This window comes from Arachis ipaensis, chromosome B01 (genome assembly GCF_000816755.2).
Source record: "Arachis ipaensis cultivar K30076 chromosome B01, Araip1.1, whole genome shotgun sequence".
In the NCBI taxonomy this organism is placed as follows: Eukaryota; Viridiplantae; Streptophyta; class Magnoliopsida; order Fabales; family Fabaceae; genus Arachis; species Arachis ipaensis.
In genome coordinates, this window is record NC_029785.2 from 17,115,522 (window position 1) to 17,128,992 (window position 13,471).

The 13,471-nt window shown below is 35.2% G+C and overlaps 2 protein-coding genes across 2 annotated transcripts in view; both read right to left on the reverse strand.

The window, feature by feature from the left end:
* LOC107616879 lies at nt 7,239-9,514 on the reverse strand. Its single transcript, XM_016318772.2, has 3 exons — nt 8,266-9,514; nt 7,860-8,015; nt 7,239-7,678 (listed from the first exon to the last, which is right to left on the reverse strand). The coding sequence occupies exons 1-3, from the start codon at nt 8,449-8,451 to the stop codon at nt 7,511-7,513; spliced, it is 510 nt and encodes a 169-aa protein (XP_016174258.1). The 5' UTR covers nt 8,452-9,514; the 3' UTR covers nt 7,239-7,510.
* The window catches only part of LOC107616895 (nodulation protein H-like), a 4,246-nt gene continuing 525 nt past the window's right edge, over nt 9,751-13,471 (reverse strand). The window contains exons 2-6 of the mRNA XM_016318785.2: nt 13,185-13,417; nt 12,192-12,450; nt 10,778-10,957; nt 10,372-10,527; nt 9,751-10,190 (exon numbers count right to left, since the gene is read on the reverse strand). Coding sequence (XP_016174271.1) covers nt 10,023-10,190; nt 10,372-10,527; nt 10,778-10,957; nt 12,192-12,450; nt 13,185-13,417 — 996 coding nt within the window. The 3' untranslated portion in view covers nt 9,751-10,022. The remainder of the gene's footprint in view (nt 10,191-10,371; nt 10,528-10,777; nt 10,958-12,191; nt 12,451-13,184; nt 13,418-13,471) is intronic.

Consider the following 13,471-nt stretch of genomic DNA (forward strand, 5'->3'; position numbering starts at 1 on the left):
ATGAGATTTGAGAATAATTAGTTATTCTATTTTTGAATTTGAATTATAAATTTGGATGAGATCCAAATCGATTATGTTTTAAATTGTTATGATATGATTCATAAAATTTAAAGGATTCAGATTTGGAATTTAAAGATATGATTTAAATTTTAATTGAGAATCAAATTTAAAATCAGTAACAAATCTCATACTATATATATGTATGCCAAGAGTAGAGGAAAGAAGCAAATAACAAGAGTTTTATTCCTTTGCCTCTATACACATATAAATGTATGTGAGCCTAATTCTTGGAGAAGAATTTTATGGCATGCAAAGAGTTGCAAGAGGTTTCTCAATTTAGATCGGATGTCCATTGGTCAAGGAGTTGACAGCAAAGGTTGGTCTCGGTGTGGATACGCATAGCGCCTTCGTACCATCGAAGGAGAAAGTGATTTTTACTAGCGTACACAGGTATTTAGATCTGATCTATATATTGTATATTATTGGAATAAAGTTTAAGCACAAAAATAGATCTTTAGGATTACCTTCTTTTCTTCCGCTGCGTGTTATGAACACATGGTAATCCTACAGATCACATAATGCATCATCATGATTTAGAGTACTGATGTTTTGTGAATTATCATTAGAAGAATTTAATTGTGGAATGGCAATGCCATTATTGCCCAAAACCTGAATCTGAATACCTTCCAAAAAGCTGTAATCAAAATCATCATGAGAGGCATTATATGTAATATGAGACTTTGAAGAAACTCCATTATTTGACTCATTTGCATTGCATCGAAAAGTAAATAGCCCTTTGTTCCCTCCCTGAATCTAAGATGCAAGCACCTTCTTGCTCTCGGATCCAATTTGGTTCTGTTCCTGGTATGGCTGGCAGCATATGCTAAACATGCTAAACATTTGATGTTGAAAATGTCAAGTAATTTCTGATAGAAGACTTGATAAGGCGATTGATTTTTCAAAAAAGGGGTAGATAAACTAGATAAACGAAATAATGTATGTCCAACACCATAGTTCCAAAACATTTTAGTTAAATGTGCATGAAACAGGATAGTTCGAGCCACAGCAAGAATGTGTTGACGCCGTGCTCAAAAATGCCATTTTACTGTGGTGTTTCAACACAGGTCCGCTGATGAATTATTCCATTTGAATCGTAGAAATGAGGCATCAAGAATTCAGGACCATTATCTGTTCTTATTATTTTGACTACTGCATGAAATTGAGTCTTTGCGAAAGCAACAAAGTTCCTAACTAATTAAGAAGCTTCTTCTTTAGTTTTCATGAAAAGAATCTAGGTAAATCTGGAATGATCGTCTACAATTGTTAAAAAGTAACGTTTACCAAGGAATGTGGGAATTGAGACAGGTCCCCAAATATCAACATGTATTAGCTCAAGGACAGTTGCTGCAACAGTAGAGCTATCAATAAAAGGCAGTCTTTTTTGCTTGCCAAGATTACATGAGTGACAAAGCTCATGACTTATTTTACAATCAATGAAATCAAAATATTTTTGCATTGCAACTAGCCTATCATGAGATGGATGTCCTAATCTATTGTGCCATAAGTGTTGTAAATTAGTGCTACTAGAAACCATTGTGATGTGGGGGAGAGCCTAAATTTCTTTATTTAGAAGATACAAACCATCAACATTGCTAGCTGCACCAATCATCCCCAAAGTGTGCAGATCTTGTATCTCACAATTCTTATCAGTAAAGCTCATTTTGCAATGCAAGGATGCGGTTAACCTGGAAACAGATATGAGTTTGAAATTAAAGGTGGAGATGAACAAAGCATTGGTGAGATATAGACTGTCAGAAAATAAAATGGTTCCCATAATGCAGCTAGTAGTGAGGGCACCATTGGGTAATCTAACAATAATGTGATCTATTTTAAAGTGATTTTGAAAATCTACCAGGGTATAAGACACGTGATCCGTGACTCCAGTGTCTATGACCCATGGCTTGTGTTTTTGGGTGGAAATGTTTAGAGCATTAATAAGGAGAATGAGTGATTTTGGTTGAAACTTGGCTAACGCTATGAGCATGGTGTGCATCTTGCCTGGTGAGCAATAATAGAAGTGCCTCTCGTTGTTCTGGAATGAATTCATTGATGGTGGTTTCACTTCTAACCATCTGGTGATCACTGAGATCATCATTATCACCCTCAGTGTTGCCAATGGCTGCCATACAATTGAGGACAGGGCTCTTGTTGTAAAAACGAAATTTGAAATTGGGTGGATAACCATGCTTTTTGTAACAATTGTCCACAGTATGCCTAGATTTTCCACAGTGGGTGCATTGCAGTTTATTCCGGCCACCTTGTCCTTTTCCAGCCTGAGTCTTCCCTTTTTTGCCCTGACCTTTCCCTCCACTCTGTGAGGAACCTGTGATGCTCGAAGAAGAAGGAGCATTGGCCAAAATCTTGACCTCTAAATCATTGTCCAAGCTGAAGAGTTGCCTTTCTTGCTGAGTGATCATGGACAAGATCTTATTCACACTAGGCAATTCATCCATCAACATGACTTGTGACTTAACAGTGGAGAAGCAATCCTCATAAAACTGAACATCTCGAGATAAGAAAATTTCTCGGGTTTGTAAATCGAAAAGTAAATAGCCCTTTGTTCCCTCCCTGAATCTAAGATGCAAGCACCTTCTTGCTCTCGGATCCAATTTGGTTCTGTTCCTGGTATGGCTGGCAGCATATGCTAAACAGCCAAAAACTTTGATGTTGAAAATGTCAAGTAATTTCTGATAGAAGACTTGATAAGGCGATTGATTTTTCAAAAAAGGGGTAGATAAACGATTTATTAGAAATAATGTATGTCCAACACCATAGTTCCAAAACATTTTAGTTAAATGTGCATGAAACAGGATAGTTCGAGCCACAGCAAGAATGTGTTGACGCCGTGCTCAAAAATGCCATTTTACTGTGGTGTTTCAACACAGGTCCGCTGATGAATTATTCCATTTGAATCGTAGAAATGAGGCATCAAGAATTCAGGACCATTATCTGTTCTTATTATTTTGACTACTGCATGAAATTGAGTCTTTGCGAAAGCAACAAAGTTCCTAACTAATTAAGAAGCTTCTTCTTTAGTTTTCATGAAAAGAATCTAGGTAAATCTGGAATGATCGTCTACAATTGTTAAAAAGTAACGTTTACCAAGGAATGTGGGAATTGAGACAGGTCCCCAAATATCAACATGTATTAGCTCAAGGACAGTTGCTGCAACAGTAGAGCTATCAATAAAAGGCAGTCTTTTTTGCTTGCCAAGATTACATGAGTGACAAAGCTCATGACTTATTTTACAATCAATGAAATCAAAATATTTTTGCATTGCAACTAGCCTATCATGAGATGGATGTCCTAATCTATTGTGCCATAAGTGTTGTAAATTAGTGCTACTAGAAACCATTGTGATGTGGGGGAGAGCCTAAATTTCTTTATTTAGAAGATACAAACCATCAACATTGCTAGCTGCACCAATCATCCCCAAAGTGTGCAGATCTTGTATCTCACAATTCTTATCAGTAATGCTCATTTTGCAATGCAAGGATGCAATTAATTTGGAAACAGATATGAGTTTGAAATTAAAGGTGGAGATGAACAAAGCATTGGTGAGATATAGACTGTCAGAAAATAAAATGGTTCCCATAATGCAGCTAGTAGTGAGGGCACCATTGGGTAATCTAACAATAATGTGATCTATTTTAAAGTGATTTTGAAAATCTACCAGGGTATAAGACACGTGATCCGTGACTCCAGTGTCTATGACCCATGGCTTGTGTTTTTGGGTGGAAATGTTTAGAGCATTAATAAGGAGAATGAGTGATTTTGGTTGAAACTTGGCTAACGCTATGAGCATGGTGTGCATCTTGCCTGGTGAGCAATAATAGAAGTGCCTCTCGTTGTTCTGGAATGAATTCATTGATGGTGGTTTCACTTCTAACCATCTGGTGATCACTGAGATCATCATTATCACCCTCAGTGTTGCCAATGGCTGCCATACAATTGAGGACAGGGCTCTTGTTGTAAAAACGAAATTTGAAATTGGGTGGATAACCATGCTTTTTGTAACAATTGTCCACAGTATGCCTAGATTTTCCACAGTGGGTGCATTGCAGTTTATTCCGGCCACCTTGTCCTTTTCCAGCCTGAGTCTTCCCTTTTTTGCCCTGACCTTTCCCTCCACTCTGTGAGGAACCTGTGATGCTCGAAGAAGAAGGAGCATTGGCCAAAATCTTGACCTCTAAATCATTGTCCAAGCTGAAGAGTTGCCTTTCTTGCTGAGTGATCATGGACAAGATCTTATTCACACTAGGCAATTCATCCATCAACATGACTTGTGACTTAACAGTGGAGTATTGTTCACCAAGGCCACGAAGGAATTTCGTTACTCTATCTTCCTCTCTGTGCATTCGAACAGTCCCTAGTCCACAATTACATTTCACACAATCACACGCGGGAATAGATTTGAAATTATCAATTTCTTCCCAAAGGTTCTTCAGTTTGGCAAAGTAAGCAGTAACATTCATATCACCCTGCTTGAGTGCATATACCTCTTCATTCAACTCAGCTACTCTGAAACGATCACCTTGATAATAGCGGTGCTTGAGATCATTCCACAATTTGTAACCTACGTTATTCCAAAGAATGCTTTGATAGATGTCTGGGATCAGGGAAAGATTTATCCAGGCTACAACATATGTATTGCATCGCTGCCATGCCTTGAAATTCGGATCAGTTTTTACTGGTTTTAATATGGTGTCGTCAACAAATTTCAATTTATTTTTCAAAGTGAGAGCAATGACCATGGCCTTGCTCCACGCGCTGTAATTTGCACCAGTAAGGGTAACATTGGTGATAGGTATACCTGGATTTTCAAATGGAAGAATGTAGTAAGGCCTGCTAGATCTTGATTCGGATTGGTTTGCTTGTTGATGTGACTCTGAATCTGCGCTACTTGATTGAAGAACACAGCAAATTGATGTATGTCCATGGTAGGAGTGGCTCCTCCTAATCGAATACTTAAATTCGCCTCCATAGACTTCAGATCTGAGAAATTTCAAACTTGAGAGTCGAAATCGCAATCTTTCTCTCTAAACCTCGTTGATCGGAAACTCGTTATTCCACACTATTGAAAAATCAGTGAAACAACAAAGCTCTCATCAAACTCTGTGGTATGAGTTCAAGAGAGAAGAAGAAAGAAAACAAATGAGAAAATTTCAAAGAAAAGAAAAGGGGAAAAATGTGAAGATTGAGAAAATTGAGCAAAAGGAAGGTTCATGAACACTGCGTGAACATTAACGCTGGATTCTTCATTATTCTCTGAATGCGATCGATAATGCGCGAATAAGAGAACAAGTCGCTCTTTCTTCAATCAGAGTCTCCATGTTCCTCCATCCACGCTCACCGCACCATGTGAAAATTTGATGTGTGAGTGGAGAAGAACACACAACCAGAGAAACTGAGATGAACGTAAGTGATAAACTTACATTAATAAAGAATCACACTAATTACAATACTAATGACAACTATATATATGGCTATACTATTCTAACTAACTTTGTACAGCTCAACAAAGCTAACGATAACAGACCTCAACAAACTGCCTAACTAAAGCAAAGGAGTACTAAGGGAGTACTACTTTTAACTTCCTATTAAATAATTAATCAGCAACCATTATAATCAAGTAACAATATACATGGACACACATTTTATATTTATTTTTTATTTTCACCTACCATATCATACACAATAAAACATCAAACACTAACTATACAATAATTTCTTTAGCATTGCCATTAAGATTATTATGAATTAGAATTTTGTTACTATTCACCACATACAAGAACACCGTTATGAGTGAGGTGAAGTAAAAAAACCAGTTTCTAATGATATTACTGGTAAGAACCGAATGCTGAAAGTGCTAATGGAATTAATAAGAGAACAAATAAAGAATCAATTGCTTAATCGATTGTAATCTTAGTGATTAGGTTATGTAAAATCAACATTCAATATTGAAAAGTATTTGTTATCATCGATATTTTAATATCTATTTTCTTGTGTAAAAAAATTGTATTTTTTGAGTTATTTATTCAAATGCTACAACTTTAAAATAAGTTCTTCTATAATTAAATAAAATTCTTATATTTTAAACTCTTCTTCCGAAAAAACTTATTTAAATTATTTATCCAAACTGGGCCTAAGAGCCATGAGCAAGTTCTTGTTGCCAAGGAGATAAGCAACATTGAGGGACTTGGCAAGGGTAGATGCCACTTCCTTGGAGGCCTCAATATTCACTTGCCAAGACAGGAGTAAGCGAGGTCTCTGACAAAAAAAATAAATAATTACAATTAGAAAAAATTTATATACGTGCATCGACATAATAAACTGAGTTAACTATTATATATATTTATTTAACAGAAATTTACACAAATGTACTAATTGAATTTATGTTAATAAAACTTTTCACGTTAATATTTACTTAGTTAATTAATAAACACTTCCTCACTATGATACTTAAAACAAAAACATTCAATAAAGTAATTAATAATTTAATTATTAAACTTTTACTTAATAATTTAATTTAAGTAAATACAAAATTATATAATTGTTCACTTAACCTAAAAAAATAACTTTTAATATAAATTAGTAAATTAAAAAATGTGTAGCCTATAAATTAGGATCAAACCCAAGTATTTAATATCTAAATATAATTATGTAGTTAAAACCTTAATTACAAAAAAATAACAACCACATTCCTAAAATTATACCCTATCGGTGATCTGTTGCTAACGATACAAATTGTATTATAGTTTTTGGTAAATATCCTAACCATTACTATACATATATGGGATAATATAATGTGAAGATAACAAAACTAATTGCGAAGTCGACTGTCCCAGCATAGTGCCATGTTGCGTTCAGATCATGTGCATCTACGCTCCATCTTTGTCTTACTCAATAATATGGTCAGAAAGAGATAGAAGAGAAGAGAAAGTGGTAGAAAGGTTAAAAATAGGGTGAATAATTTTTAAAATCCATTATTTATTTAAAATTATTTATTTCAATAAATAAAACATTTTTTTAGTTTATTTAAATAAAAAATCCATTATTTTTGTCATTTAAATGTTTCGAAGATATTTTTGAATCTTTAAACGGATATTTTTGGTAAACTCAATATAGAACTCAATCATAAATTCTAAATACTAAGAAAAAAAACTAACAAACAATAATTGAACGAAATTTACTGAGAAATTATTTTGGCATTTACAAAGGTCATACAAGAATGAACAAAATATAAATAACCAATCCAAAAGACAAACGAGAATAACAAAAGACATGCAACTCATCAACAGATAATTGATAGAGGCAGTCAAAGAAAGAAGCAACACAACATGGCGGCAGCATTCTTACCAACGGCGAAACTTCCGAACTCTTTGGCGGGACGAAATCAGTGTCCTTGATATTTACACCTTTCCAAAAGAGTTAGAAGAGGTTACATGAATTAATAGTCAGCTTGGAGAAAACTCTCATATGCGGTTCCTTGCAACGTCTTGTTAACATCTTCCCAGTTTTTAATGTGGTCGGATAACGGTCCTCTATGGATCTTAACCTGCCGGCTCGTTAACTCCATCTGCGGCAATCCTAAAAAGTCTAGCACACGTTTTAGCTCCTGCCAGAAACAGGAATGGCAAAACACTTTATTATCCTATTATCAGACAACTATGCAGCAAACCAAAACTCTACTTACAGTGAATCAATAGAATATACTAAGAGAAAAATGGTGATTATATTATCCTTCCAAATGGTAATATATTAAAGTAGAAGACAGGAATTTATGATGTGGTACTTACAGTAGGATTTCGTATAAGATCCTCATAGTACAGGATCATATGCCGAGTAGTGCTGAAGTATTCTAACGCCTTTGCAACTCTTGTCTCCATATCTTTCAAGTTGGTCAGCAATGATGTAGAATTTATGGCAGGCTTGTACTGTAATAGAGTATCAGCCTAAATAAAAGACACCAAATGAGTTTCATTTTATTGTATATGAGAAATTAAGGGTCTGTTTGGAATAGAGGATGCCACGGAGTAGACTACTATGCCAGAGACACCAGTGTCCTTCCTAGACAATGTGTCTCAGTCCCACCATGTCTCTCTCTGTTCATGTATTTTGTGTCCATGGACATGAACCAACCCGAACCTAAATAATGCACAATTCAATACAAATGGAGAGAGAGAGAGAGAGAGAGAGAGAGACCTCTTCTGTGGAATGAACGTGAGACTTATGAGTCCCATTCAATAACTTGGCATAACGATCGTAGGAATTGGCCAGCGTTGATACCAATCTGCGTAACAAGTTTCTCCGCAAAAGAAATATTACAGAAACACTTCTATGGTTGAAGTAGTCTGCTATTTCCTTGGGGTGCTCCATCAGCCCCTGCATGAAAACTGATATTGTGATTTTTGTATTACTAGATGATATATAAGTCAGCTGCAGCCTGCAGATACTCGTCCCACGGGGAAACAAACAACAAAAACTTGTGAACAAAGCATGCCTTCATTTGTCATGTGCCTCTTGCTGTTGAAGGAATAATGAATTATGAATGTAATGTAATACCAAATATTAGGGACTGTGATGATTAACAATTTTCGTCGCATGATCTGATGGAGGATAAACATCTTCGTGGATAAATAATAGTTGATCACTTCTAGTTACTTATCTTCTACTTAAACTATGATTTTCCTTGCATTTTCACTTGCTACAATGTCACTCCGTTAATTTTCAAATTAATCCAATTAAGCCCCTTACGTTCTTCATGCTTTTACTGATTTAAACTTATGCCAATATTGAATCGACAAATGAATTTCTCTCCTTCGGCAAAATAAAGGCGTAATCATTCAATGCCAAATCACAGAGAACATAACTGCATCAACTTAGAAAGTGCGACAAAGGAATATGAAAAATTTGACCCGAATAAATGAAATACTAGAACAACGAAAGTCCGATAATTGAGATCCATGGTTCTAGTGGCACTTTAAGAAGATTGCCAAGATTATACACAGTACACCACTAGCATTATCTTGTTACGCTTCTCGTCCCCTTTTTAACTAGAACTTTTTTCTACCACACAATACTTCTTTGCAGATCTCACTGGTCAGAATATATTGTAGAGGAACAAGGCAGCCTTCTCTAATCATTGATCACAACAGGTAATCAGAAAAATAAGAACAATTTTACAGAGTTGAGTGAGAAAACTTGTTGTTGAAGTCATCGACTTGGGCTAAGTGAAATCCTCCACATTAGAAATATAAGGAGAGGGTAAGGAGATCAAACTACATTTGCAGCTTAAGCCTTATAACAAGGCAAGTATACTAAAATGTTAATAATACTTAAGAACAAACATGTTCCTGTTCAATTTATCATGTGGTTAATGTCTGAATTGGAAACGTAGATTCATAGTAAATAGCTATGCACTAATTTGATATATTTAAAACTTAGTATGTCATGTGTCTATAATCATCTATATTTATACACCAGGAAAGTAACCATTTATACAGACGCTAAAATCAAAACAGGAAGATAAAACATTTTTTTAGTTTATTTAAATAAAAAATCCATTATTTTTGTCATTTAAATGTTTCGAAGATATTTTTGAATCTTTAAACGGATATTTTTGGTAAACTCAATATAGAACTCAATCATAAATTCTAAATACTAAGAAAAAAAACTAACAAACAATAATTGAACGAAATTTACTGAGAAATTATTTTGGCATTTACAAAGGTCATACAAGAATGAACAAAATATAAATAACCAATCCAAAAGACAAACGAGAATAACAAAAGACATGCAACTCATCAACAGATAATTGATAGAGGCAGTCAAAGAAAGAAGCAACACAACATGGCGGCAGCATTCTTACCAACGGCGAAACTTCCGAACTCTTTGGCGGGACGAAATCAGTGTCCTTGATATTTACACCTTTCCAAAAGAGTTAGAAGAGGTTACATGAATTAATAGTCAGCTTGGAGAAAACTCTCATATGCGGTTCCTTGCAACGTCTTGTTAACATCTTCCCAGTTTTTAATGTGGTCGGATAACGGTCCTCTATGGATCTTAACCTGCCGGCTCGTTAACTCCATCTGCGGCAATCCTAAAAAGTCTAGCACACGTTTTAGCTCCTGCCAGAAACAGGAATGGCAAAACACTTTATTATCCTATTATCAGACAACTATGCAGCAAACCAAAACTCTACTTACAGTGAATCAATAGAATATACTAAGAGAAAAATGGTGATTATATTATCCTTCCAAATGGTAATATATTAAAGTAGAAGACAGGAATTTATGATGTGGTACTTACAGTAGGATTTCGTATAAGATCCTCATAGTACAGGATCATATGCCGAGTAGTGCTGAAGTATTCTAACGCCTTTGCAACTCTTGTCTCCATATCTTTCAAGTTGGTCAGCAATGATGTAGAATTTATGGCAGGCTTGTACTGTAATAGAGTATCAGCCTAAATAAAAGACACCAAATGAGTTTCATTTTATTGTATATGAGAAATTAAGGGTCTGTTTGGAATAGAGGATGCCACGGAGTAGACTACTATGCCAGAGACACCAGTGTCCTTCCTAGACAATGTGTCTCAGTCCCACCATGTCTCTCTCTGTTCATGTATTTTGTGTCCATGGACATGAACCAACCCGAACCTAAATAATGCACAATTCAATACAAATGGAGAGAGAGAGAGAGAGAGAGAGAGAGACCTCTTCTGTGGAATGAACGTGAGACTTATGAGTCCCATTCAATAACTTGGCATAACGATCGTAGGAATTGGCCAGCGTTGATACCAATCTGCGTAACAAGTTTCTCCGCAAAAGAAATATTACAGAAACACTTCTATGGTTGAAGTAGTCTGCTATTTCCTTGGGGTGCTCCATCAGCCCCTGCATGAAAACTGATATTGTGATTTTTGTATTACTAGATGATATATAAGTCAGCTGCAGCCTGCAGATACTCGTCCCACGGGGAAACAAACAACAAAAACTTGTGAACAAAGCATGCCTTCATTTGTCATGTGCCTCTTGCTGTTGAAGGAATAATGAATTATGAATGTAATGTAATACCAAATATTAGGGACTGTGATGATTAACAATTTTCGTCGCATGATCTGATGGAGGATAAACATCTTCGTGGATAAATAATAGTTGATCACTTCTAGTTACTTATCTTCTACTTAAACTATGATTTTCCTTGCATTTTCACTTGCTACAATGTCACTCCGTTAATTTTCAAATTAATCCAATTAAGCCCCTTACGTTCTTCATGCTTTTACTGATTTAAACTTATGCCAATATTGAATCGACAAATGAATTTCTCTCCTTCGGCAAAATAAAGGCGTAATCATTCAATGCCAAATCACAGAGAACATAACTGCATCAACTTAGAAAGTGCGACAAAGGAATATGAAAAATTTGACCCGAATAAATGAAATACTAGAACAACGAAAGTCCGATAATTGAGATCCATGGTTCTAGTGGCACTTTAAGAAGATTGCCAAGATTATACACAGTACACCACTAGCATTATCTTGTTACGCTTCTCGTCCCCTTTTTAACTAGAACTTTTTTCTACCACACAATACTTCTTTGCAGATCTCACTGGTCAGAATATATTGTAGAGGAACAAGGCAGCCTTCTCTAATCATTGATCACAACAGGTAATCAGAAAAATAAGAACAATTTTACAGAGTTGAGTGAGAAAACTTGTTGTTGAAGTCATCGACTTGGGCTAAGTGAAATCCTCCACATTAGAAATATAAGGAGAGGGTAAGGAGATCAAACTACATTTGCAGCTTAAGCCTTATAACAAGGCAAGTATACTAAAATGTTAATAATACTTAAGAACAAACATGTTCCTGTTCAATTTATCATGTGGTTAATGTCTGAATTGGAAACGTAGATTCATAGTAAATAGCTATGCACTAATTTGATATATTTAAAACTTAGTATGTCATGTGTCTATAATCATCTATATTTATACACCAAGAAAGTAACCATTTATACAGAAACGCGAAAATCAAAACAGGAAGACAGAATCTAAACAGGCTCATACTTCTAATGTTCTCAATAAATCAGTAACAAATAACATGTGAGTTTAAGAAAAAATAAGAACTTTTACCTGATTAAGCATCCACTTTAAGCCAACTGCAGCAGAGCACTCATTCTTTGAAGCACTACTGACCCAGTCCAAACTATAAACTTTATCCAAAGTCTTCACAATTGTGGAAGCATTCATTCTTCTCTCTCTTACAGAAAATATCTCCCCATTTGAGCTCACATTTATGTGGCTATTCAAAAGGGTCTCAAACCACCCACTCCCTGACCTTTGGTTTGACAATATGGCAAAGAAATGCACAGGGTTTCGAGCACACTCATTCCTAGCAATGAACAACACAATTAACAACATTTCAAATAAAAGCCGAAGAGTAAGAATTCTTTCTAGTTTCAGATATTGTGGCAAAAATTCAAATTGGTAATCTAGATTTCAAAAGCAGCAATTTGGTCCCTAAAGTTAAGTTTTGTGGTTTACTTTGGTTCCTTGGTCCACGGACATTACTTGATGTACTGATGTGTCAACAGACACCACTTTGGTCCTACCCTACAATGACACATCATCACCATTGTCCATTGGTAACATCCATCAAGGAAGGACCAACCAGAATCAGGGAGAATAATTTCAAGAACCACATTGTGAATTTTGACAAAAACACACATTAAGAACCTGATCAACTTCAAGAGTATTTGAAGTTAACCTCACATCATCTCACCTTAAATTAAAAGCTTAGTGCATATATTAGGTGTACAATGTACTATAGTTAATGAATAGTGATATAAATGAAAAAATACATTAAGATATCCTAAACAACTTATATTGCAGGGCCAAATTAATACCAAATCATTTGTCACTTTGGCCAGATGAAAACATATTAAGAAATCTAAAAACCAAACTTATAACAGTACTCTTATGTAAAAGTAGCATCCTATATTGGAAATACAAAATCATTTTCATTTTGCACTAACATGATTATTAATTTAAATGTATAATTGATATTTCAATAACAAACTCCACATAGAAAAAAAAAGTGACAAATATTGTGCACACAAGGAGTACCTATTAAAAGAGACAGGGTTAGGGTAGTGAAGGTGTGTATCTGTTATCTTCAGTACACTCTGGGAAGAAGGGTTCTGAATGGTTTGTAACTCCAAAAGTTTAGTCCTTGCTTGAGTCCTTATCTGCTTCAAACAAACACAGCAAATAAAAACCCCACACACCATTGAGAATACCAACACTGACATCCTCAATACAAGTGGTGATTTCTTCTGAGCCTTTATTACTAGAACATCCTGTCACATAAAAAATAAAATAAAATGCAAAAAAAAAAAAAAAATTTTTTAAGA

Excerpts from the sequence above, each read along its gene's own strand:
- LOC107616879 (XM_016318772.2), bottom strand. The coding sequence starts at position 8,451 with ATGCAGGGGCTGATGGAGCACCCCAAGGAAATAGCAGACTACTTCAAC. Across the intron at positions 8,016-8,265 it reads ACGTTCATTCCACAGAAGAG|GCTGATACTCTATTACAGTA; the intron begins GTCTCTCTCTCT and ends TCTTTTATTTAG. Across the intron at positions 7,679-7,859 it reads ATCTTATACGAAATCCTACT|GAGCTAAAACGTGTGCTAGA; the intron begins GTAAGTACCACA and ends TGTTTCTGGCAG.